At 40.7% G+C, this 27,326-nt stretch overlaps 1 protein-coding gene across 3 annotated transcripts; it reads left to right on the top strand.

Annotated features, from left to right (window-relative positions):
* Positions 1-1,689: 1,689 nt before the first annotated feature.
* LOC141564002 (sodium-dependent phosphate transport protein 3-like) lies at positions 1,690-26,862 on the top strand. Of its 3 annotated transcripts, none has more exons than XM_074305880.1 (12): positions 1,690-1,762; positions 2,488-2,625; positions 9,445-9,653; positions 12,829-13,062; positions 16,684-16,771; positions 18,451-18,537; positions 20,257-20,375; positions 20,693-20,854; positions 22,224-22,356; positions 22,699-22,846; positions 23,638-23,728; positions 26,395-26,862. In XM_074305880.1, exons 2-12 carry the CDS (start codon positions 2,544-2,546, stop codon positions 26,521-26,523), a joined length of 1,482 nt encoding a protein of 493 aa, XP_074161981.1. In that variant the 5' UTR covers positions 1,690-1,762; positions 2,488-2,543; the 3' UTR covers positions 26,524-26,862. The 3 variants fall into 3 exon arrangements, with proteins under 3 accessions (XP_074161981.1, XP_074161982.1, XP_074161979.1); XM_074305878.1 differs by lacking the exon at positions 1,690-1,762 and adding an exon at positions 1,828-1,980; XM_074305881.1 differs by lacking the exon at positions 9,445-9,653.
* The last annotated feature ends 464 nt before the right edge of the window (positions 26,863-27,326 follow it).

Here is a 27,326-nt window from a genome sequence, read left to right as displayed (position 1 = left end):
TTCCCAGACACTTAAAAGGTCCAAGCTATGGCTTCCTAATCATCCCTGGGAGCATCCTTGTCTAAGTCCTCCCACCAGCTCTTCATGCCTTCAGATAGAGACAGGTACTCTTGGAATTGTTTTGGTCTGGAAGGATTTATCTCTGTTGGGAAAGAGACATCACCCACTAGTGTAGATTAATCATATTTATTAAAGAGGTACTCCGTGAAGTACTAGGGATACAAAGGCCTAAATGAGAATTCCTGCTCTGGAGAAGTTTACATTGTGTAGAGGGAAACAATAAATAGAAAGTAATTTTTTGAGGGGAGAAGGCACTGACAATTTATGAAGGACCCCATGTAGGAAGTATCATTCAAGTTAAGTTTGTAAGGGAACTGGAAAGGAACTAGAGGCCTAAGTAAGGTTAGGAGCACAATTAAAATATAGGGAACACAATGTATAAAGACTTGGAGTTTCACATGCAAGAAACAACAAAAAGCCAATTTGGTTGAACTATAGAGTAAAGAAAGGGATTAACAGAAGAATCTCAGAAAGATATTTGCAGAAAACAAAAAAATTCGCAAACAAAAAAATTTTCTATTTGTTCCTAGAGGTGATAGGGAGCTACTGTAGTTTACTGAGGGGAAGGGAAGGGAAGGGAAAGGGAATGACATGGCCAGGTAGGAGCTTAATGAAAAATCCACTGGGTTTGTAGGTAGAAGATAGACTGGAATGGCGAGAGATCTGTTAGAACACAAGATGTTAGTGCTGGGAGAGCCCTTAGAATAGAGAAAGTCAGTGCCAGGAGGGCCCTTAGAATAGAAGAGGTCAGAGCTGAGAGAGCAATTAAGAGGCTGCTGTGATAGTCTAGATGAGAGGAGGAATGGAAAAGACAAGACTAAGCAAAAAGATTTCAATCCCCTTATGCCTGCTCTGTCTTATAGCATGCTTTTAGGAGTTGTTGAAGTCCCCCAAATAATGGCTTAAGTAACCTGGACCTCTAAGGATACTCAATCAACTGGTATTAAATATTTACTGGGCTAAATGCTAAGGATACAAAAAAGGTAAAAAAAAGAAAGCTCTCTTAATCTAAGAGGGGAAGGTGAAAACAACTATATTCAAACAAGATAAATCAGAGATATTGAATAGAGTGCTGGCATTAGTTTTTTATGTGGTAGGGTTTTTTGTTGTTGTTTTTGCTGAGGCAAGTGGGGTTAAGTGACTTATCCAAGACCACACAACTAGAAAGTGTGAAGTGTCTAAGGCCAGATTTGAACTCTGGTCCTCCTGACTTCAGGGCTGGTATTCAATCCACTGCCCCACCTAGTTGCCCCTATGCTGGCATTAGTTTTAATGAGGACTAGGGAAGACTTGAAGTGGGGCCCAAGGGAAATCTGAACTTGACACTCTTGGTAGTCGGAGCCTTTCTGACTGGGTGAGAGCTGAGGGAGCTTGTGCTTGTCGGGCAGAGCTCTGGAGAGTCAGGATGAAGCAGAATGGCAGGGGTCTGCACCAGGGCATGAGTGAAAGGGCTTCCTCCGATGTGAGCTCGTCCATCCTCAAAGGGCCAGCCTAGCACACTTGAAGATGACTCGTCAGTCACAGCCCAGAAACTTGGCGCTGGGTTTTCCCCCTGAAGCTGCCAAGCTTGGAAAGGAAGAAGGGAACTGGAGGCAGGCCAGCCCAGTGACTCCACAGCCAGAGTTACAGGCGCTGATCGGCTATCACGTGGCTCCATGTTCACATGACCCTTGCTGACCAGCTCCTGCCAGTCCAAAGTCAGGTGAGGACAAAGGTCCCTAAATGCTTTTCTCTTGGCTCCTGGCGAGGCTTGGATTGTTTATCCTGGAATCATAGGCCAGATGCTGATGGAGCAGGAGGAGGAGACAGAGTGGGGGGGGGGGGAGGGAGGAGGGGTCTGCCGCTGGCTACTCTGCTGGAATGCCCAGATCTTACCCCCCTCCCAACCCAGGAAGGAGCCGAGGAGTCTATGGGGGCTAGGTAGGGGCAGGGTGGTTGTAGTCCACTTGTAGTGGAAATAGGAGCATGGGGGAAGGGGGAAAAAAGGGAAAGGGAAGCCCTAGAAGTTTAGTAACCGCAAGGGATGAGATCATAGAATATCAGGACTGGGAGGGCCCTTAGAACCCAGGATGTCAGAACTGGGAGGGCCCTTAGAACCAGGATGTCAGAACTGGGAGGGCCCTTAGAACATAGGATGTCAGAGCTGGGAGGGCCCTTAGAACACAGAATGGCAGAAGTTGCAGGAACCTTAGGACAGAATGTCAAAACTGGCAGAACTTGAAGCACATAATTTTTATGGTGCTGAGTCCCCTTATATTTCTTGGAATAGGGGATCTTGAGGAACTTAAGAATCTATAATGAGCATTTTAGTCTCTTTGTTGAATACTTGTCTGTGTGTATCTGTATATGTTTAAACTATCCCTGATTAGCCAGACAACAGACAGAAACCTTCTCAGTTACCCCAGCTATAACCATCCCTCCCAACAGGCTCTCCCCAAAAAGACGAAGTGCCCAAGGGAGCGAGAAGAGGTGTCCAACTCAGCATGGAGGATGACAGTTCAGCCCCTGAAATCCATGGAGAAAGTACCCAACCTCTCCTGGATGAGCAGCAACCCAGAGAAAAAGGTACATTAATAATAACAGTAACAAATAATAGTAACAGTTACAGTGGCTAAAACTTAGATAATATTTCAAGGCTTACCAAACATGTTTGTATCCATTTCCTCATTTGAGATAACTCTGGAAAGTAGGTGCCATTATTTCCCTCACTTTTTACTAATAAACAAACTGAGTATGGAAGAGATAAAATGACTGGCTCAGGAGCAAACAACTAGGCAGTGTCTGATTCCACATCCAACATCCTAGGACCATATGGCCTCCATCAGGGTCCTTTCTCTCTCCATTATCACTCCTCTCAGACATTTGTAGCAAAGGAAACCATGAAACCCTTTGAACTTTAGGAAGGAAGCATGCTAATTACACCTGTAGAGAATTACAGAGCCAAATTATCTTAATTGGGTATCTTAGAACACCGACTGTCAGTTCTTAAACAGACTTTATTTTGTAGAATATTATAGTTAGACAGGAGCTTAGAACATAGAACAGTTGGTCTAGGGATGGAGACAATCAGATTTTAAATCCCCTCCCTGAGGTGTACTGGCTGTGTGCTCCTAGACCAACCATTACACATCTCACTACCACAAAGCTTTCTATTCAATCAATGGATCAATAAGCACCTTTGAGGAGCCACCATGTGCCAGGTACTGTATTGGATTCTGGGAAGACAAAATGAAACACTTTTAGAGATTATAAGTCAAAGATTTGCATTCCTCTACAAGTGAATTCACAAGCCTTGATCAGGATGGAAATAGAACATAAAATATAAAATGTCTCATCTCAATAGGCCTTGGAAACCTCCTCTTTTTTTTTTCTTTTTTTTTTCTCCTGAGGCTGGGGTTAAGTGACTTGCCCAGGATCACACAGCTAGGAAGTGTTAAGTGTCTGAGACCAGATTTGAACTGGGTCCTCCTGAATTCAAGGCTGGTGCTCTATCCACTGCGCCACCTGGCTGCCCCGAAACCTCCTCTTTTTATAGAGAAAAAAATAATGCCCCCAAAATGGACAGATTTCACTTCGGATTTCACTGTAGGTCACTGCTTATTAATAGATGCTATCTTGTTTGTTGTTACAATTATGACTATTTTGTCAACCCAACTAATTGCTTGAATATAGTTTCTGTATGCTCTGAATTTTTCTGCATGTGTTCAAATAAGCTGAATTCTCAAGACAGGTAGCTCATTAAAATAGAGATCCTGGAGAAATAACAACTGACATAGTTAATAAACTTTGTTTTCTCTATTTTTTTAAAATTTTAAATATTTTTATTTTCCCTGGTTACATGTAAAACAATTTTCTTATATTTGTTTTTAAAATTTTGAGTTCTGCACTCCTCCCCATTACTTCCCATACTTCCTCATTGAGAAGACCCATGTGAAGTTGTACAAAATATTTTCATAAAAGTCATATTGCAAAAGAAAACATAGATTCCTCCCCCCCCCAAAAAAAGAAAACCCTCAAGAAAAAAAGAAAGTTTAAAAAAAAAAAGTATGCTAAAGTATTCAGACATAACCAGTTCTTTTTCTGGGTATTGATAGCATTTTTCATCCTTCAAAGTAGTCTTGGATTATTGTATTGCTGAGAATAGCAAAGTCATTCACAGATGATCATCCACAACTTTGCTATTACTATGTACACAGTATATTTTACTTTGCTTAAGCTCATGGAAGATTTTCCAGGTTTTTCTGATGGCATCCTGCTCATCATTTCTTATAGAACAATAACATTTCTTCATTATCCCAAACCACAATTTATTCAGTCATTTCTCAATTGATGGGCATCCCCTCAATTTCCAATTCTTTGCTCTGAAAAAAGAGCTGTTACAAATATTTTTATACTTATGGATTCTTTTCCTTTTAAAAAAAATCTCTTGGGGGCAGCTAGGTGACGCAGTGGATAGAGCACCAGCCTTGAATTCAGGAGGACCTGAGTTCAAATATGATCTCAGACACTTAACACTTCCTAGCTGTGTGACCCTGGGCAAGTCACTTAACCCCAGCCTGGGGTGGAGGGGAATCTCTTTTGGGATGGATTCATGGCTAGTACTGTTAGGTCAAAAGATATGCATGGTTTTTATAACCCTTTGGTTTTGATCATTTTGATCATTTACCAGGTGGGGAATGGGAATTTGACTCAATTCCCTATACATTTGAGAAATAAGGCTTTTGTGAGGGAAACAATGCTTCAAAATTCTTTTCATAATTACTATTGCTAACTGTATTTCTCCCTGTTTATTCTATTCTCTCCTTTTCACCCTGTCCTTCCTCAAAAGTGTTATGCACCTGACCAGCCACTCTCCCAATGTGTCTTCTCTTCTATCATTCTCTCCCCTTCTCATATTCCCTTCATCTCTTACTTTCCTGCAGGATAAAATAGATTTCTGTACCCCATATTATGTATAATTAATTTCCTCTCTGAGCCAATTCTGAAGAGATTACGATTCACTCATTTCCGTTCTTCTCCCCCTCTGCCCTTCCATTGTAAAAGCTTTTTCTTGCCTTTTTAATGGCAGATAATTTATACCATTCTACCTTTCCCTTTCCCTTTTCCCAATACTTTCCTCTCTCACCAATTGATTTTATTTTTTAGATATTATCCTTTCATATTCAACTCATACCTGTGCCCTCCTTCTAACTGCCATAATAATGAGAAAGTTCTTATGAGTTACAAGTAGCATCTTTGTAGGTAGGAATAGAAATCAATAAACCTTGTTAAGTCCCTTTTGATTTCCCTTTCCTGGTTTTCTTCTTATGCTTCTCCTGAGTCCTGTATTTAAAAATCAATTTTTCTATTTAGCTCTGGTCTTTTCATCACAAATGCTTAAAAATCCTGTTTTATTGAGTCTCCACCATTCCCCTTGAAGGATTATACTCATTTTTTCTGGGTAGGTGATTCTTTTTTTTTTTTTTTTTTTTTTTTTTTTAGGCAATTGGAGTTAAGTGACTTGCCCAGGGTCACACAGCTAGGAAGTGTTAAGTGTCTGAGGCCAGATTTGAATTCAGGTCCTCCTGACTTCAGGGCTGGTGCTCTATCCACTGTGCCACCTAGCCACCCCAGGGTAGGTGATTCTTGATTGTAATCTTAACTCCATTGCTCTCTGGAATATCACATTCCAAGCCCTCCAGTCTTTTAATGTATAAGCTGCTAAAGTGTTATCCTAAATTATTTCTATCTGAATATTTGCAATATTTTTCCTTGACCTGGGAATTGCAGAGTTTGGTTATAATATTCCTGGGAGTTTTTATATTGAGATATATTTCATAAAGTGATCAGTGGATTCTTTCAATTTCTGTTTTGCTCTCTGGTTCTAGAATATCAGGACAGTTTTTTTTTTTTTTTATAATTTCTTGAAAGATGATGTCCAGTCTCTTTTTGCTTTATCATGGCTTTCAGATAGACCAATAACCTTTAAATTATCTCTCCTGGATCTATTTTCCAGGTTAGTTATTTTTCCAATGAGATATTTAATTTTTTTCTATTTTTTATTCTTTTTGTATCTTGATTTCTCATAAAGTCATAAGCTTCTATTTGTTCATTTCTCATTTTTAAGGAATTATTTTCCTCAGTGAGCTTTTGTACTTCCTTTCCCTTGCTATACCACTCTTATCTCTCTTCCCAATTTTTCCCATAGCTCTCTCACTTGGTTTTCAAAATCCCTTTTGAGCTCTTCCATGGTCTGAGACCAATTCTTATTTTTCTTGGAGGTTTTGGATGTGGGAGCTTTGACTTTGTTATCTTATTCTGCATGTGTATTTTGATCTTCCTAGTCACCATAGTAACTTTCTGTGGTCAGAATCTTTTTCTTTTGTTTACTTATTTTCCCACCCTATTAGTTGGATTTTAGGGGTCTGTTCCCAGGGTGGCGGGTGCAATATTTCAAGCTTCAGGGATCTTGTTTGCTGTTGCTGAGCAGTTCCTGCTTCTATCACAGGGCTCTGCTCCTGTTAATTCCATGGCTCTCAAAGCCTGATCCTAGGCTGGGACTTCCCTCACATTCTAATACACCTAACCTTTCTTGTTGAGTTGTCCTTGACCCTCTGTGGACTGAGAGGACTAAAGATTACCATCTTTGCTGAAGATTCAGAGGCTCCACCATCTATTCCTGGTTTCATGGATCCCTGGGCAATGCTGTCTCAGGCTGTACCACAATTGTGCTCCAGACCCATTCCAATGCAACAGACCCTTCCTGTAGAATTTTCCAAGTTGTCTTTGGCTGGAAGATTCTTCCACTCCATCTTTTTGTGGCTTCTGATAGTTTAAAATGTGTTTAAAGTCATTATTTTAAAACATTTGGAAGGGTATATGGGAAAACTTTGGTAAGGCCCTACTCTGCCATCTTGGTTCCCAATAAATACATTTTAAGGAAGAATGATGTCATTTTACCAAGGAAGCAGTGAGGTGGAAGAGGGGACAAAGTGGAAAGGATGTAAATTCAGCTAGGTAGGTGATTCCTTAAGCAAGTCTTTGAGTTATATACAAGGTTCTGGCTACTCAAATTTTTTTTCAGTTTTGGATAACTGATCCCTTTCCTTACAAAGAGCCAGACTTGTGCTAAGGCACAAGTCTGAACATTTCCCCTATCCTCTCAGAAAAACTCAAAAGCTCATCCTCAGTACTGCTGGGCTTCCCCTCCCATGATCCTTCAGCCCAACCTTCCAGCTGGGAAAAATTACATCTCCTTTGCCAATAAAGACACCTGGGAAATGGGGATAAAGGACAGTATGAATTCAGAATATTGTCATCATTTGGACCCTGCTGCCTGTGAGTAGATCAAAGACCATCTAGTGCCCCTATTACATTTTAAACCCCCCTCCCCCAGTGCTAAGTTGTATATGGAAGAGAAGCCCTGGAAACTAGGATGAGGTCCAGGCCACAGGGAAAGGGCTGAGAGCAGAGAAGAGATTTGGAAGAAGAATAAAGGATGTGGGAGGTTACGAGTGTTGGACGCAGGCATGAGTATTGGGTTCCAGCCCTGTCCCAGGGCTTGCTAGCTGGGAGACCTTGATCTAGATGGTATTCCTCTATGGACCTCACTTTCCTCATTTATGAAATACACATAACCAGTGATCCCAGCCCTGACTCCTCCAAGAGGCTTTTTAGGCTCAGACTCAAAAATGTAATGATATGTTTAACCTATATTAGATTACTTGCTGTCTAGGGAAGGGGAAAGGGGAGGAGAGAGGGAGAAAAATTTGGAACACAAATTTTCCCAAGATAAATGTTGAAAATTATCTCTGCATGTATTTTGAAAAATAAAAGGCTATTATTATAAAAAAATAATGATATCAAAAAAGATATGCAATATTTTAAGTACTTTGAACCAAGTGAACCATGAAGGGCTATGTAAATGTAGGTTGTTATTTTGAATTAATTATCAAAACTTCTTTAATACTTTGATGGTTATGTGATAATTATTATTAATTTATAATTGAGCAGTAGTTCACATTCACTGCAAAGTAATTTAAATTTAATTTCTACTATGAGTGGTGTTGATAAATATTCATAGGCAAATCTCAAAGACTATAATTCATGTTGTTCAATCATTTTTCAGTCATTTTCTCTTCCCCTTGATCCCTTTTGGTGTTTTCTTGGCAAAGATACATTTTTTTTTTGCCATTTCCCTCTCCATTGCATTTGACAGATGAGGAAACTGAGGCAAATAAGTTAAAGTGACTTGTCCAGGATCACACAGCTAGTATCAGATTGGATTTGAATTCATGAAGATGATTCTTCCTGACTCCTGGTCTTGCATCCTATGCACTATGGCACCATGTAGCTGCCCTATAACAATAGAATGTGCATCACTGGAAGTTTTTTCCATACTGATAATTCTGCCTGGACCAAAAAGCTTTGCTCACTGCTTCTCTCCGGGGGGCAATTTTCAGAGCTGTGGCAAGGTCCCCATATTTGTCAGTCAACAAATATTTATCAAGTGTTTATAGTTTGCTTGTTACTAAGCTGAGCAAAAACACTCTCTGCTCCCAAGGAGAGACAACATGTGTCTTACTATATATATATATATATATATATATATATATATATGTAATATTTGCAGAGTGTAAGGAGCAGCTAGGTGTTGTCATAGTGCACAGAGCACTAGACCTGGAGTCAGGAAGATCTGAGTTCCAATTCAGCCTTAGTCACTTACTAGCTGTGTGACCTGAGGCAAGTCACTTAACCCTGTTTGCCTCAGATCCTCATCTGCAAAATGGGGACACATTGGAAAAGGAAAAGGGAAGGCATTCAGTGTCTTTGCCAAGAAAACCCTATGGATGAAATCTGTGGGATCACATAGAGTCAGACATAACTAAACAATAAAAAAGTGTGTGTGTGTATTAACATATAACATTTTTTATTTTATATACATGTATATTATAATATATGTGTGTATTCATACACATAAGCATATATGTATGTGTGTAATATATTTTATATGTGTGTATTGTATATATGAGAGAAAGAGAGAGAGAGAGGGAGAGAGAGAGATAATAAATGCAAAGTAATCTGAAAGAGGCAGACAAAAGCCTGAGGCTGGGAGAAAGGCTTTCTGCAAAAGGAGGAATTTGATCTGAGTCTTCAATGCATCGAGAGCCACTAGGAGGCAGAAAGGAATGTCAGGGAATGTGCATTCTGGGCAGAGAATACAGCCAGTGCAAAGGCTTGGTGATAGGAAATGGAGAGTCTGGGAATTGCAAGGAGACTGACTTGGGCACCTGGGCTACAGAATACAGAAGGAGAGACAAGTGTAAGAAGCTGGAAGAAAGAGGAGAAAGGGCACCTGGGCCTCTTGGCTCTCTAGCTGCCCTAACCCCTTGTTTTGTCCTGCAGTGCCAGGCCTCTGCTCTGTCCGCTGGGGCCTGGCTTTCATCCTGCATGTCTCCTTCTTCGTCACCTACTCCCAACGGGTGGACCTCAGCATTGCCATAGTTGCCATGGTGAACAACACGGATCAGCAGGTGTCTCTCAACGTCTCTGCAGATGTGTGTCCTGAGTCTTCTCCTATTCCCCCCAATACATCCCAACCCAGAGAAGTCAAGGTAGTAAACTATTTCAGATGGGGAAAGGGAGGGGGAGAAACTTGGGATGGCCCCACAACATTCTTTCCCCCAAAAAAAAAAATCCTTATAGCTCAGTTTTTAAAATTTAAAATTTACTTTATTTAATAATCTTTCTCATTTACCTACAAAAATAATTTTTAGCATTTGTGCTTTTAAATTTCAAGATTCGAATTTTCTCTCTTCCTCCTTCTCTACCTCCTCCTTAAGAAGACAAGCAATTTGCTATAGATTTTACATGTGCAGTCATTGCAAAACATTTCCATATTTGTCATGTTGCAAAAGAAAATGAACAAGAAAAATAAAGAAAATTTTAAAATATGTTTCATTCTGCATCCAGACTGCATCAGTTCTTTTTCTGCAAGTAGATAGTATTTTGTATCATGAGTCCTTCAGAATTGTCTTGGATCATTGTATTGCTGAGAATAGCAGCATTCACATGCCAGCACAAAATGCTCATATAATTGAACAATAAGAAGTATGTGTGTACATATATAATATATACATGTATATATACACATATTCATATACACATAAATATGTATGTGTATATGTGTGTATAACATATTTTATTTATATATTTTATAGATGTATGTATATTTATAATATGTATAGATGTATAGATATATATGAGAGAGTAAATAGGAAATAATTTGAGAGATATATACTGTATATGTATATGGTATATATATTTATTATACATACACATGTGTGTATATGTATATGCATATATTATATATACATATATAAAATATATAAATAAAATACCTATTGCATGTGGGTGCTGGAGAGGAAAGCTCTGGGAAAGTGGGACCTTTCCTTTGCTATCAGTGAAATTTGTACTAGGATTCCTACAAGTTGCTTATGCTCAGATCACTTCTGAAATCCTAGAATTTAAGAATGGGAAGGGACCTCAAAAAGGACCTAGTGTAGCCCCTACCTGAGCAATAACTCCAACAAATAGCCGTTAAAGATTTCCTGGAACATTTCCATTATGAGGAACTCAGCCCTGCAAGGCAGCCCATCCCAGCACTCAATCCACTACATCATGTTGTCCTTCAATTCTGTCTACTAGTTATTTACACACATAAAAGTGTTTAATAACCAGATCTCTGTTGGGAGGGGGGAAAGTATACTAGCACTAGTTTAACTAGTTAAGTTTAATTAGTACTATTAATTGTTTCCATTGCTTATTTTGATAACAAGGTGGCTCAATGGATAGAATGCCAGATCTGTAATGAGGAAAACTCATCTTTCTGAGTTCAAATCCAACCTCAGACACGTACTAGCTGTGTGAGCCTGGACAAGTTACTTAACTCTGCTTGCCTCAATTTCTCATCTATCAAATGAGTTGGAGAAGGAAATGTCCCCCCAAATGAGGTCGCAACAAGTAGAAGAAGACTGAAAAATGACTGAACCACTATTACTTTCTTAAATCTAAGAAGGCAACAAAATAATCAAACCCTGATGTGTAACATTTGCTGATTTCCAAGTTTAACTGGAAATTGAACATTTGACTCTCATGAACATGTTTGAGCTGGCTCCAGTGCACCAATGGCATAAAAGCTTATCAAGGGCAGGGACCACTCCATTGAGTGACTTACCCAGGATCACGCAACTTCTAAGAGTCAGAAGTGTCATTTAAATCCAAGTTTCCTAGACTTCCAGTCCACCAACTGTAGACTTTATGATCCCCTTTCCCAGGTTCCTCCTCTATAAAATGAAGGTATCAAATTAGATGATTTCCCAACTCTCTTATGGCTCTGAATGTCCTGAGCCTCGATTTCCTAACCTGTAGAAAGGGGACAATAACACTTGTGCTTGATCACTATAAGAATATATGGATATACTGAATATTGAAATATATTTTACATGATTGAATATGTATATCAAATTGCTGTCTCAGGGAAGGAGGAAAGAAGAGAGAGGGAGGGAGATTTTGGAACTAAAATTTTTTCTTGAAATGAGCGTTAGAAATTATTTTTACATGTAAATGGGAAAAATAAAATATTACTCAAGAATCAACAGAATGAATTGAATTTTGGACCCAGAATCAGCAAGACTTGGGTTGGAATGCTGTTGCAGACACATTGCCTCCCTGAGCAAATTGCCTAATCCCTCTGACACTCAGTTTTCTCAGCTGTGAAATGGGGATAATAATAGTACCTATCTCTCAGGGTTGTTATGAGGAGCAAGTGAGATAACACACAATACTTTGAAAACCTAAAAGTACTTTATAAATGCCAGCTATGGTAATTATTATACAGTTATTATTATAATTACTAATGAAAACAAGGACATATATAAAGTGCTTTGGTAAACCATAAATTATCATAGACCAGTACCAAGTATCATGATCTATATTCTATTATTATACAATATTATATATTCTGTTATTATACAATATTATTTATTCTATTATACAATATCATATTCTATTATTATGCAATATTATTATACTATATTATGTGATAGCATGTACTTAAATGTTTCTTGATTATATTATATTGATGGATTATACTATATTACATATTGGTTATATATTATACTGTCATACATCATACATGCATTTGTAATTGTATAATAATATATAATATAATTGTATGCTACATTTTGTATTCATTATACAATATTTATATTGTTGAGTTATTCCAGTCATGTCTGATTTTACTTAACCCAATTTTGGGGTTTTCTCGGCAAAGTTATTAGACTAGTTTACCAATCCCTTCTCCAGCTCATTTGACAGATGAGGAAACTGAAGCAAATAGGGTTAAGACTTGCCCAGGATTACATAGCCAGTAAATGTTTGAAGCTGGATTTGAACTCAATAAGATGAGACTTCCAGATTCCAAAATCAGTGCTCCATCCATTGTCTCACCTAGCTGACCCTTGTACAATATTATACTATATTGTATACTTATTGTATTATATTATTATAATACTATATTATGCATTAATTACATAATACTAGTATATTATTAGTATATTATAATGTACCTTTATTATTATGTACTATTATTATTATATAACATTATCACATTACATTCTACCACATCATGTCATATCCTATCTTATCATGTCCTATTCTCTCCTATCCTATCTTATCATTTACCTCTTCTGCTCTCCTAGTAATTTGACAGGTCTCTTACTCTTGCAGGCCCCTGTCTATGACTGGACCCCTGAAACCTGTGGGTTCCTTTTGAGTTCTTTCTCCTATGGCTACCTCATCACCCAGATCCCTGGAGGCTACCTCACGGGCATTGTGGGCTGGAAGCCTGTCCTGGGCATTGGACTGCTCCTCTCCTCTATCCTTGGCCTTCTCCTCCCCTCAGCTGCAGAGCTTGGTGTGGCTTATCTTGCTCTCATCCAGGCTTTGAGAGGCCTCTCCCAGGTAAGCCCTACATTGGTTTTATCATAATTTCAAGTCCTGTTTTTTTAGTGTATTACCTGAGCGACATTGAATTTCTCCACTCAGAAATTCAATTTCTTTATGTGTAAAATCATAATATGATAGCATTTCTAAAGGCATTAAAATCTGCAGAGGACTTCATAAATATCATCTCATTTGACGACAACAACAACAACCCTATGAAGTAGAGACCAAGATTATTCTCATTTTACATATGGAGAAACTGAGGTACAGAAAGATTAAGTGGATTGCCCAGGATTGCATAGCTATTAAGTGTCTGAGGTGGAAATGGAATTCAAATATTTCTGACTCCACATCCAACTTTCTACCCAATAAGTCACCTTGTTTCAGAGTTTTTTATGAAAAACATGTTTTGTTATTTAATCCCTATATAAATGTTACCTGTTAGTAGTAGGAGCTTAGAATCAAAGATCTCATGCTAGAAGGGACCTTGGAGGCCAGCTACCCCAATCTCCTCATTTGGAAAATGGGAAAATTGAGACTTAGGGGAGTTAAGAGATGTCCCCAACGTCATACTGATAGTATACAATAGATAGTATCATGTCATATAGATAGTGTATAGGGGTGGTATTTGAACCCACGTCTTCCAATTCCAGAAGCATAACTTTTTCCAATATACCATAGCAGTAATCATAGGTTATAATGTTTACAGGTTCTTCTGTGTTGTTTTTATTGTCTCTGTATGGACTTGAGTCCTATCCATGACTCTTTACAAATTCAGTTGTACCATATCTACTTCCTCCCTTTATACATGGAAGCAAGGAGTGCTGAAATGATAGATCTACTGTCGTTGATAGGAACAGACCACCCTAAAGACACTGGCCAGCCCCATCCATTTCACATCTATTGGCTGCCTTCCTTTTACTTAGCTCTATTAAGTTTCTCATTCTTGTCTACTTTAGCTAGGTCTCCTCCCGAACCATGTGCAGGCGTATTATTATTATTACATCTCAAAGTCTCAGTTTCCCCATTGCTAATGGACTAAACATTGGCTAGAATTGACATTCTGGAACTAATACTATATTAGGATGCCAGCTAGATAAGCTAGCTATATGTGGTAAACTACAAAAGCAACAGAAGAAACCTGCAGGAAATTTGGCTGGAACTTGAAGGAAGGCAGTGCTTAAGATGATGGAGATGGGATACAGGGAGAGGGTATGATGTGATCAAAACAAATTCTGTATTCCAGAAGGAATCTGGAGTGTTTGTGACACAATAATGATGCCAGTGGTAATGATAATGATAAACATGGTGGACGATTGTTCTTTGTCATTTCTCCCTGGGCTGTTGATAGGATCATATGAGAAAATGTGTTTAAAAGTGCTTTGTAACCACCAAGAGGATATTGAGCATTGATAATAACAATAGCAATAATAACAACTAATATGTTTATGGTATTTTTAGGTTTTTGAATGCTTCAAAACCTTATGTATTATATAGTATAATACATACATAATTTCATTGATCCTCACAATAACCAAGAAAGGTAGATGCTATTTTATCTCTATTCTATACATGAGGAAATTAGGATGGTTAAAAGACTTGTCCAAGCTTGTGATGGAGAGAATCATCTACATCCAGAAAGAGGACTATGTGGATTGAATGTGGATTATAACATAGCATTTTCACCTTTTTTGTTGCTGTTTGCTTAGCTTTTTTTTCCTTTATCTTTTTTTTTCTTTTTGATCTGATATTTTTGTGCAGCATGATAGTGTGAAAATATGTATAGAAGAACTACATATATTACATATATTGGATTACTTGTCATCTAGGGGAGAGGGAGGGACCAGGGAGGGAGAAAAATTTGGAACACAAGATTTTGCAAGGGTGAATGTAGAAAACTATCTTTGCATGCATTTTAAAAATAAAAAGCTATTTTTAATGACATATAAAACAACAGAACTAGTAGTAGTAGTAGTAGTGGTAATAATAATAGTAGTAGTAGTAGTGCTAGTACTGATAGTAATAGTAGTAGAGGTACTAGTGGTAGTAGTAATAGTAGTAGTAGTAATAGTAGTGATGGTAGTGGTAATAATTATAGCAGTAATACTAGTAGTGATAATAGTAGTAATAGTAGTAGCAATAGTAGTAATAATAGTAGTAGTACTATTAGTAGTAATAGTAGTAGTAATGGCAATAATAATAGTAGTAGTAGTAGTGGTGGTAGTAGTAATAATAATTGTAGTAGTAGTAGTGCTAGTAGTAGTAATAGTAGTAATGGTGGTGGTAATAATAATTGTAGTATTAGTACTAGTAGTAGTAGTAGTGATAGCTGTAATAATAGTAGTAACTAGTAATAGTAATAGTAGTGATACTAGTAGTAATAATAGTAGTAGTAATAGTGGTAATAGTAATAGTAGTAGTAGGGGGGTAATAATAATAATTATAGTAGTAGTACTAATAGTGGTAGTAGTAGTAGTAGCAGTAATAGTAATACTACTAGTAGTGGTGGTAGTAGTAGTAGTAGTGGTAATAATAATATATATATAATAATAGTAGTTGTAGTACTGGTAGTGGTGGTAATAATAATTGTAATAGTACTAGTAGTAGTAATAATAGCTGTAGTAGTAGTAGTTGTAGTAGTAATAGTAGTGATAGTAGTAGTTGGAAGAGGGGCAGCAGCAGCTAACATTTATATGTGCTATAAGGTTTACAAAGCACTTTGCCTGCCTTGTCTCATCTAATCCTTACCCTGGAAGCTAGGTGTTATTATTATCACCATTTTACAGTTGAAGAAACTAAGGCAGATAGCAGCTATGTGACTTACCCAGAGTCACATAATTTCTAAGTATCTGAAGCAAGATTCAAACTTAGCTCTTTCCGATTCCAAGTCCCATCCTTTACTTACTGTGCTACATAATAATAGTAGTAGTACTACATGATGGTCTAAAGAGCTCAACATAATATTGGACATGGAAAAAGCTTTGCCCCTTCTTATTTGTCTTATTGGGAACCAAATAGATTCTTGATATTGGGTTTCATGGTTTTATTTTTCTTTACCCTCCTCCCTTGTTCCCTAAATATGAGTGGAAGTAGAGAGGTCTAGTAGAGATAGCTAAAGATGGAAGTGCACATGTTGTGGTGGGAGGAGGATAGGACTAGATTTTAGCCCTGTGTGACTTCTTCTGAGATTCTGTCTAATTTATATAATGAAGGGGTTGAATTAGATTCTCCAAAAGATTCTAACATTCCATGTTCTAGGCTTCCTTTCGGCTCTTACTTATTATAATTGAGCATTCGCTTCCTAAGGTCCCTCCCAGCTCTAACATTCTTTCTAAATTTAATTTTAGTCTTTTAAATAATCTTTGTAGACATAAAATGCAGTATGCCAACAGGGAGAAGATACTTTTCTTTCTTTGGATTTCTCTCAGATGATAAGCTGTAGACAAGGCACAAAAGCTGCCATCAGTAAAGGTAGTTTCCTCCTCCAGAAAAGCTTTGTCACCATGGAGTCACGGCTCCCATCCCCATTCCGGACACTCTCTTCCCCAAGGTCTCCTCACCTTCCAAATGTAGAAAATGTCGACTTGAATTGTCACCTTTGCTATAGGAATAACCAGGTTTCTTTGCCATCTGTGACAGGGTGTGATATTCCCAGCCTATTTCACTCTCTGGACAAAGTGGGCCCCACCTCAGGAACTCACCTGCCTCATGAATTTTGCAGATGCTGGTAAGAAAGGACCACTCTTGATTACTACTCACAAACCTACCTCAGGGGGCCCAAGCTCTTGACCTGGTGTTCCTGGTGGGCCTCAGACATGATTCCACATTCCCCAAGATAAGTTTTTATAAGACCACTGTAGCTCCCAGCCTTTAGGAAGTTGTCCCTTCATAAGACCAGGATCTCTGAAAAATTTACCTTCCAAACCACTATTCTCTGGCCCAACAGCCTCCTTCACAAGGCATCTTTGTTTGGAATTTTATTTTATTTTATTTATTTTCCTGAGGCAAATGGAGTTAAGTGACTTGTCCAGGGTCACACAGTCAGGAAGTAGTAAGTGTTTGAGGCCAGATTTGAACTCCAGTCCTCTTGACTTCAGGGCTGGTGCTCTATCCCACTTGTTTGGCATTTTAGATGAAATGGGAAGTAACAAAACTTGGCCTAGGACAAGATCCGTCTCTTCTCTAAACCTCCATTTTCTCAACTGTAAAATGAAAGAATTGGATTATGTGCTTTCTGAGGTCCTGGGCAGTTATGTACTTGTTATGTTCTAAGGTCCCTCTCAACTTCACTTCAACACTTGATGTCCTTAGAACACAGGAAGCTTTCCAGTTCTAATATCTACATTCTAAAGGTCCTTCAAACTCTGACATTTTTAGGGTCCCTCCAAGTTCTGACATCCTGGGTTCTAAGGGTCCTCCCAGCTCTGACCTCCTGGGTTCTAAGGGCCCTCCAAGTTCTGACATCCTGGGTTCTAAGGGTCCTCCCAGCTCTGACCTCCTGGGTTCTAAGGGCCCTCCAAGTTATGACATCCTGGGTTCTAAGGGTCCTCCCAGCTCTGACCTCCTGGGTTCTAAGGGCCCTCCCAGCTCTGACCTCCTGGGTTCTAAGGGCCCTCCAAGTTCTGACATCCTGGGTTCTAAGGATCCTCCCAGCTCTGACATCCCATGTTCTAAGGGCCCTCCCAGCTCTGACCTCCTGGGTTCTAAGGGCCCTCCAAGTTCTGACATCCTGGGTTCTAAGGGTCCTCCCAGCTCTGACCTCCTGGGTTCTAAGGGCCCTCCAAGTTCTGACCTCCTGGGTTCTAAGGATCCTCCCAGCTCTGACATCCCATGTTCTAAGGGCCCTCCCAGCTCTGACCTCCTGGGTTCTAAGGGCCCTCCCAGCCTCTGACCTCCCGGGTTCTAAGGGCCCTCCCAGCTCTGACCTCCTGGGTTCTAAGGGCCCTCCCAGCTCTGACCTCCTGGGTTCTAAGCGCCCTCCCAGCTCTGACCTCCTGGGTTCTAAGGGCCCTTCCAGCTCTGACCTCCTGGGTTCTAAGGGCCCTCCCAGCTCTGACCTCCTGGGTTCTAAGGGCCCTCCAAGTTCTGACCTCCTGGGTTCTAAGGATCCTCCCAGCTCTGACCTCCTGGGTTCTAAGAGCCCTCTCAGCTCTGACCTCCTGGGTTCTAAGGGCCCTCCCAGCTCTGACCTCCTGGGTTCTAAGGGCCCTCCCAGCTCTGACCTCCTGGGTTCTAAGGGCCCTCCCAGCTCTGACCTCCTGGGTTCTAAGCGCCCTCCCAGCTCTGACCTCCTGGGTTCTAAGGGCCCTCCCAGCTCTGACCTCCTGGGTTCTAAGGGCCCTCCCAGCTCTGACATCCTGGGTTCTAAGGATCCTCCCAGCTCTGATATCCTGGGTTCCTTTTCAGGTACCACACTAGGGACCTTCTTCACCCTGATGGTGGGAGGTATCACCTGCCAGACTCTGGGATGGCCGGCCTTCTTCTACATCTTTGGTAAGCCATCAAGTGGGCACCTTGTCAGGTATACAGAATTCCTTTCCCTTCGCAGCAGCCATAGCTAAAGCCAACACCCTTTAGGCATCCAAAGCAAACATGGGGGGTCTATCTCAAGGTTATGCTCAGTGCAACGGAATAGTCTCAAGTTCACCAGCCCCAGTGATCCCCAGTCAGGTCTTAGGTAAAAAAGGGCATCTTTTTAGGGGAGGGCTGTAGGGGAAACTAGATGGCACAGTGGATAAAGAAAGCATCAGTCCTGAAGTGAGGAAGATCTGAATTCAAATCCTACCTCAGATACTTAATACTTCCTAGTTGAGTCTAACCCTAATTGCCTTGCCAAAAAACAAAAAAAGCAAAAACAAAACCAAAAAAACCCAAAAAACAAACAAACAAACAAACAAAAACCCAACATAATTTGATAGGGGAGGACTATAATAATATAAAGAAAAGAATGGAGGTTGTGGCAAGAGGTCACACCTTAGCCAGCATGAAGTGCAAGGACCTCATTTTGCAGATGAGGAAACTGAGGTATAGAAGTCCAGTGACTTACTTAAAATGAGTCAGAGAAAATATATCAGAGCCAGGAATTGCCTCTGAATGTCCTAAGGCTGACAATGTCAGCCCCGCACCATGATGTCTTCCTCATCAATGAATAAATTGCTCTCTCTACTGAGCCCGTGTTAAAAATTTTGTACTTCCAGCCTTCCAATTTACCAATATAACAGAAGAAGAAGTTGTTAGATAAAGGTTTAGGAAATCTGGTTTTCTCTCTGGTCTCTTCTACTTACTAGATATGGGACTTTGGGCAAATTAATCTGTCTGGGTCTTTATATAAATAGGGATAAGAATATTTGTAGACCCAAGAAACCAAAAAAAAAAAAAAAAAGGACTTATTTAATAAAAAAAAAAATACTTTAGTCGCTTTAGAATAAAAAATGCTATAAGACTATCTTATAGAGAATTTGCACAAGAGAAATTTAGCTATTCTCAAAAATCCAATGATCCAAGGGCGTTTTGAAGGCTTTACAATGAAAAATGCTCTGTCTACAAGGACTATTTTACATAGAATTCACACAAGAGAAGCGCTCACAGGGAGATCAGAAGAAGAAGCAATACAAAAACATTCTCAAAGCATCTCCGTAGAACTTGGGAATCATTTGTGAGACCCTGGCACAGGACCATCCAGTATGGCACGCCCACATCGAAGGAGGCACTGTGCTCTTTGAGCAAAGCAGAATAAAAGTAGCTCAAAAAACCAAAACCAAAACCCAAAGTGAGATGGGCAGATGTAGAGACATCTCCATTCCAAGTGTTTACATGGACCATCTGTACCTGATCTATGGTAGCACTTTCCAAACTCATGCTGTTATAATCAGTCACATTTGGACACACTGTAGATTGACCCAATTTAGTCTTCTTTGATTAAGAAACACAATAACCGCTTATTTTCCTAAGGGGTGAGGGAGAGGTGAGAGACTGAGAGAGTATTTAGAAATCTAAAATTCTTTAAATTAATATTTAAAATTTTTACAAAATGTAATTGGGAGACATTTAATAAAATAGATAAAAATATAGAACTTCATTAAGAAAAAAAAATATCTGCCAGGCCTCCTCTTGGGTTATTGTTAGGCCCAGTCAACGAAAGGAAAGTCCTCTGGACAATATGACAGTGTTTCCTTTATGTCTCATTCCTTTTTTCTTGTCCCTGCTCTCTAGGAGCTGTGAATTGTGTCTGGGGCCTGCTTTGGTTCTTCCTGGTGTTTGAAGATCCTGACAGTCACCCTTGCATCAGTGTCACAGAGAAGGAATACATCACATCGACCTCAACACAGAAGGTAGAGGTCTACCTTTTGTTAGCCTTTCTAGGGCCTGAGCTTGGAAATGGGGACAGGACCCTTCAGAGACTATCCCAGTAAAGGCCCCCTTCTTTAAAAAAAAAAAAAAAAAAAAAAAACAAAAACAAAAACAAAAAAAACATCTATGATCTCATGTGATCCCAGCTACAGCACCAAGAAGACTGAAAACCCGGGGGAACCATCAGCCCATGGTTATGTCTTAATCAAGTGACAGAGCAGGACTTCAAGCTGAGCCTTCAAACTTCCTAGTACAGAGTTTTTGAGTGTGAGATTACTAAGAGGATTTCTCCTGCCAGGGTCCCTGCCACAGCTGGTCACTGCCTCTCCTTCCCATGCTGAAATGCCGGTCACTGTGGGCTATTGCAGTGGCCTATTTCTGTTGCGACTGGCTCTTCTACACCCTGCTGACCCTGCTTCCTGTGTACCTGAGCCACATCCTTCACCTGGACACGAGGGAGGTGAGTGCGGCCATGGTCCTTCTCTGGGGCATATCACCAAAGGAAAGAAAGAGGCACTTTGGGTCACTTTCCCTCCCAGCATTCTCAGAGCTTAAAAAGCTGGGAAAAGGGCTTAGCTCCAAACCTGTCTTACTTTCTTCTTTGCTCTTTTCCCCTCCTCTTCCTCTTCTTCCTCCCTCTCTACCTCCCAGAGAAGAGAACCAGGGTACTTAGACTGTCCAAGATTTTCTGTCACTTCTTCTGTGTTGTTGGGCAACTTGATACTTTGGGTAAATGACTTTAGGCAAATCACTTTAGCACTCCAGGATTCATCTCTTCACTTATAAATAAGAAAGCATGGGTTAGAAAACTACCAAGGCCCCTCCCAACTCTGATGTTCTAAGGTTTCTCCCAGCCTTGATGTATCTAGGTTCCAAGACTCCCAGCTCTAATTTCTATATTCTAAGGTTCCTTCTAGCTCTATTATGCTCTGTTCTAATGTTCTTCCCAGCTGACATTCTTTGTCCTTTAGAATGTCCCAGCTTTAACAATCTGTGTTCTGAGATATTTTCTAGCTCTGATGTTCTAAGTTCTAAGTCTTCCAGATTTGACTTCTACCTTCTGTCTCTTCCAGCTTTGGCATTCTGTATTTTAAGATGTATTTCCAGCTCTGATTTTCTATGTTCTAAGTATCCCAGCTCTAACTTCTATGTTCTGAAGTCCCTTCCAGTTTTTATCATGTTCTGTTCTAAGGCTTTTCCTAGCTTTGATATTCTATGTTCTAAGATCTCTTCCGGCTCTGATGTTCTAAGTTTTAAGTCTCCTGGATTTGATTTCTAAAGTCTCTTCCAACTCTGGCATTATGTATTTTACTATGTTTTTCCAACTCTGATATTCTAGGATCAATGCCTCCCACTTTGATTCCTATGTTTTAAGGTCCCTCCCATCTCTGACATTCTGTGTTCTACAGTCTCTCCTAACTCAATCATGCTTTGTTCTAAGATTCTTTGCAGCTCTGACATTCTGTAATCTAAACTTTCTCCCCATTCCAACCCTTTGGTTCCAGATGTTGAATACCTCACTGTGATAACTTTCAGAGAGAATTTGAAAACAGTGCCTAGAAAAGACATTGCTCAGTCCAAAGAAATGGCGCATTAATGACTGGATTTGAGGCATCAGCAGAAAAGCCGCTTCAGCTAGGAATTCCTCCTAATTTTCTCTTTTCTGTCCTCTTCCACAGATGCTCTTCTCCCTTACCTTCTCCTCCCTCCTTGCCCTTTTTTCATGTTCATCCTATTCCTTCTCATTTTCCTTTCCTCTTTTTCCCCTTCTCCCCAAGATCCCCCAACTCCTATTCCAGGGGCCTTTTTGGCCCCAGGTTATTCTTTAGAGTGGCTTCCTGAGTGCCCCTCCATACATTGGGAACTGGCTGGGTCAAATAGGCACAGGGCTCCTGGGAGACTTCTTGGTAGCCAAGAACCTGCTCCAGCTGGGTACACTGAGGAAACTCTTCACAGCTCTAGGTAAGAATGGGCCTGATCCCTCCCTGCCCCATCTCTCTTCTCCCATCCACTACTGAGTCCCGTGGGTCAGTTCATCTGGACACATGATGTATATATTTTAAAGGGAGGCCTGGGTGAGATGTGGAGAAGCCAGCCCAAATCTTGTGCCTGTAATCTAGTATTTGGGGAATAAGCAAATAAGTGAGTGAAGGAGAAGGAGCCTGGTTGGGCAAGAGGAGCACAAAGAAATTAAAAGAGAATTAGGGTGGGGGAAACTGGGGAGGAAAAGGAGAAGAGAGCCCAGGTGAACCAAGACAGGAGAGGGAAGAAGCAGAGGAAATGCAGTCCCTGCATCTTTCCCAGGAATGCTGTGTCCGGCAGCCCTGGTGCTCGCTGTGCCTTACATCGGCTGCAATCGCATCATCGTTGTCATCCTGTTCACTCTGTCCATGACCCTCATCAGCATGACCGGTGCTGGCTTTGCCATGAATCTCCTGGACATTGCCCCCAGGTCAGTCTCTGCCCCCCCTTTTCTCAATAGTAACTCCCTTCTCTTTTCTGCACTTGGATCCTTGCCACGGATCACAAAAAGATGAGATAGTCAAGTACCAATTGAATATCATTAAGTCAGCTGATAAGCATTCATTATGGGTCTACTCTATTCCAGACAGGGCAGCTAGATACACAGTGGGCAGCAAGTCTGGAGTCAGAAGACCTGAATTCAAATCTAGCCTCAGACACTCACTAGCTATGTGACAACGAGCAAGTCATTTCACCTTGCTTGCCTCAGTTTCCTCATCTGTAAAAATGAGTTGGAAAAGAAATGGCTGAATGTCAAAAATTATCCATGTATATGTTTTGACAATAAAAAGCTTTAAATTAATCCTTTAATTTAAATTAAATTTTAAAATTTAATTGAAAATTTTTAATTAAAAAAAGAAAGAAAAGAAATGGCAAGCTAATTCAACATTTTTTGCTAAGAAAACCCCAAATGAAATCACAAAGACTGAAAAATGACTGAACAACAAAAACAATGCACCAGATACAGTGATAAGCATTGGGGATATAACAAATGGCTAGATATTCCTTATCAGGATGACTCCTGATCTAACAGCTTGGAAGTGTCTTCTCAAGGGGCCTTCTACAGAGTACTGTTCCTTCCACATCAGAGTGCCTCTTCTATCAGACAAAGCTCTCTGAGGACTGGTCTGGACATATAGTCGGGAACCACTGAAAAGTTGTTGAGTAAAAAAAGGAAAAAACTCTTTTTTGGTCTCTGCTGTTCTTTTTTCCCTACCTCAGGTACGCAGGTTTCCTGCATGGAGTCATTAACAGCCTGGCTAATCTCTCAGGAATGGCAGCACCCACTGTGGCTGGATTCCTCAGCAGTCAGGTAAGTGGGGAGAATAGCCCCCTCACAGCAAGTCCAGAGGGGTAATGGGAGATAGCACCCCCACTTTAAACATGGAGAAACTGAGGCTCAACGGCTCCAGTCTGAACCACAGGGACCTAGAGACCCATCCACCACCTGCCTTAGCCCAAACCTCACCCACTCAGAGCCCATCAATCTTTCCCAACAATGCTTGCTAAGGACCTTGGACCTTGCCATCTGCCCCGTGGCTCCAGGCTCAGGACCCCTGTGACTTCACGCTGAAACTCAACTTTTTACCCAGTTAGAATGTGAGCTCTTTGGGAACAAGAGCGGTCTTGTGTTCTCTTTGTATTTCTAAAGCTTAGTACAATTCTTCACACATAATAGATGCTTATTCATGTTTGTTTCTTCCATCGATGATTTGTCCAGGAATACACAGCAAAGTGATCCATGCTTCTTATGTCTATTCCACTACACCACCATAACAAAAGGTTCTCTGGACTTATCAAAAAACTCCATAATCTCGAAATCCAGAGACCTTACTTAGCCACCAAAAAACTGTGGTCTTGGAAAGTCACTTCCTTTTTCCCTGGCTCTGATTTTCCTCTTATTTTCCTTTAAGACTGAGCTCAAATTTCTCTCAAACTTTTCCAGATGTCCCCTAGCGTTTGTACTTTCTCCCTCCGGATCATTTATCCATCTACATAATTATCTTCTTTCAGTTGAAAGCAATCTCCTTGAGGGCAGGATGCATTTCATTTTTTTCTTTATTTTCCCAAGCTGCTAGCAGAGTTCCTGGCATATAATAGGGGCTTAACAAATGTTTTTGGAACAGAACTGAATCTATAAAAATGAGAGAACAGTGTTCTAAGGGCCCTCCCAGTTTTGACCTCCTGTGTTCTAAGGGTCCCCCCCCCAGCTCTGACTTCCTGTGTTCTAAGGGCCCTCCCAGCTCTGGCCTCCTGGGTTCTAAGGGCCCTCCCAGCTTTGACCTCCTGGGCTCTAAGGGTCCCCCCCCAGCTCTGACTTCCTGTGTTCTAAGAGCCCTCCCTCCCAGCTCTGACAGTCTGGGTTCTCAGGGCCCTCCCAGCTCTGACCTCCTGGGTTCTAAGGGCCCCCCCCCAGCTTTGACATCCTATGTTCTAAGGGCCCTCCCAGATCTGACCTCCTGGGTTCTAAGGGCCCTCCCAGCTCTGACCTCCTGGGTTCTAAGGGCCCTCCCAGCTCTGACCTCCTGGGTTCTAAGGTCCTCCCAGCTCTGACCTCCTGTGTTCTAAGGACTCTCCCAGCTCTGACCTCCTGGGTTCTAAGGTCCTCCCAGCTCTGACCTCCTGGGTTCTAAGGTCCTCCCAGCTCTGACCTCCTGTGTTCTAAGGACTCTCCCAGCTCTGACCTCCTGGGTTCTAAGGGCCCTCCCAGCTCTGACCTCCTGGGTTCTAAGGTCCTCCCAGCTCTGACCTCCTGGGTTTTAAGGACCCTCCCAGCTCTGACCTCCTGGGTTCTAAGGTCCTCCCAGCTCTGACCTCCTGGGTTTTAAGGACCCTCCCAGCTCTGACCTCCTGGGTTCTAAGGGCCCTCCCAGTTCTGACCTCCTGGGTTCTAAGGCCCCCCCCCCAGCTCTGACCTCCTGGGTTCTAAGGGCCCTCCCAGCTCTGATATCCCGGGTTCTAAGGGCCCTCCCAAATCTGACCTCCTGGGTTCTAAGGGCCCTCCCAGCTCTGACCTCCTGGGTTCTAAGGGCCCTCCCAGCTCTGACCTCCTGGGTTCTAAGGGCCCTCCCAGCTCTGATATCCCGGGTTCTAAGGGCCCTCCCAGCTCTGACCTCTTGGGTTCTAAGAGCCCTCCCAGCTCTGACCTCCTGGGTTCTAAGAGCCCTCCCAGCTCTGACCTCCGGGTTCTAAGGGCCCTCCCAGCTCTGAAGTCCCTTTCCACTCTGAGATTCCTCCCCTTTCTGTCTTTCTGTTTTGAAGTCTCTTATCCTTTAAAATCCAATGTCTAAATTCTCTTTGAATGCTTAGAATAAGTTCTTATATTATGTTCTACCCTCCAATGTTTTATGTCTAAAGTTTTAACCTTAATTGCTTTGCTCCATGAGAGGATGGAGGAAGGGAATACTATTTGCTAAGTGTCTGCTTTGTACCAGGAACTGGGCTGAACACTTCATAAACATTACCTTGACCATGGAACATTACCCACATCTGCAGACCTTCAGTACTTGTTTGCTAAGCCCTTTAGAGGAAGAGAAAGTCCTCTTGGAGGCAGGGCTATGGCAGATCTACAAGAATTAATGTTAGACATGTTTAACCTGTATTGGATTGCTTGCTGTCTTGGAAAGTGGAAGGCAGAGAGAGGAGAAAAATTTGGAACATAAGCTTTTGCAAAGATGAATGTTGTAAGCTATTTTTGCATGCATTTAAAAAAATACAATTTTAAAAAATTAAAATAAAATAAAATAATAAGGTAGCACAAAAAAAAAAAAAAAAGAATTTGTATTGGGACTATGCTTTTTACAGCAACTGGGGCTCCTGGTCTTCCTGAGCCCTCATTAATCTACTTCTTGAATTAATAGATTCTCCTTTTAGTCCATCTCTTACCTTTAACCCCCTGGGGTAAAGCTTCCATTGCCCCTTTCCTTGGCCCAGTGCCATTTGTTTTCATGGGCCTGATTTCCCTGTTTTTGTTCACAGGACACTCTGTCTGGCTGGAGGAATGTCTTCTTTCTATCAGGAGCCATTAACTTATTTGGGGTGATCTTCTACCTTACCTTTGGCAGAGCGGACATCCAAGCGTGGGCTAGAGCAGACAGCCCCCCCTGATGTAGACAGCCATTGATGGTCCCACTGAAGGGAGCAAATTCCCACACGTTCCCAAAATGAAGTTTTATTATAAAGAAAAAAAGTTTGAAAGATTTGAGAAATCTGATCAATGCAATAATCAACCATGAGTCTAGCAGACTGATGGGATGGCATGCTGCCCCCTTCTGGATAAAAGGTAATAGAGTCAAGATACTGAGTGAGACTAACATTTTGGGAACCTGTGGGAATTTGCTTGACTGAATATGTTATGGGTATGTTATTTAATTTTTGTTCAGTTAAACTGGGGAAGTGAAGAGAGAGAGAAAAAAAATAAATATGTTAATTAAACAAAAAATAAAACTATCCTAAAATCTCTGGGTATCAATAAAAACAAAACAAAAATCCAATGGCCTTCAATCAAGATCTGACTTGGAACAATGGATGGTCCAAGGTAAACATAATATCCAATATGATAAAAGTGTGGTTTCATGATGAACAATTAAAGAACTTGTTCTGAAATCTTTCAATCTTCTGTAAAATAAGCAATTTCAGCAAAATATTGAATGGGGGGAGTTTATAAATTTTTAAAAATATTCTGTAATATAAGCAATTTCAGCAAAATATTGAATGGGGGAGTTTATAAATTTTTAAAAATTTTAAAAATATAAAGTTAAATGATTAAAGAAAAAAAACCTGTTGCCATCTACACAGCAGAACAAGAAAGGGTTCAACATAAAACAACAAATTTCTGTTTCAAGGAAGCCTAATAACTATTGCACACCAGCTTTGTTTTCAAAGCTGCCCAGCTTTTCTTTGCTTCCTTG

This window comes from Sminthopsis crassicaudata, chromosome 3 (assembly GCF_048593235.1).
Source record: "Sminthopsis crassicaudata isolate SCR6 chromosome 3, ASM4859323v1, whole genome shotgun sequence".
Classification (NCBI taxonomy): Eukaryota; Metazoa; Chordata; class Mammalia; order Dasyuromorphia; family Dasyuridae; genus Sminthopsis; species Sminthopsis crassicaudata.
This window is presented reverse-complemented; position numbering and strand designations above follow the sequence as displayed.

Coding starts and splice junctions, on each gene's coding strand:
- LOC141564002 (XM_074305878.1), top strand. CDS start 1,842: ATGCTGATGGAGCAGGAGGAGGAGACAGAGTGGGGGGGGGGGGAGGGA. Junction 18,538..20,256: donor GGCCTTCTTCTACATCTTTG/GTAAGCCATCAA, acceptor CCTGCTCTCTAG/GAGCTGTGAATTGTGTCTGG. Junction 20,855..22,223: donor TTCACCTGGACACGAGGGAG/GTGAGTGCGGCC, acceptor GTTATTCTTTAG/AGTGGCTTCCTGAGTGCCCC.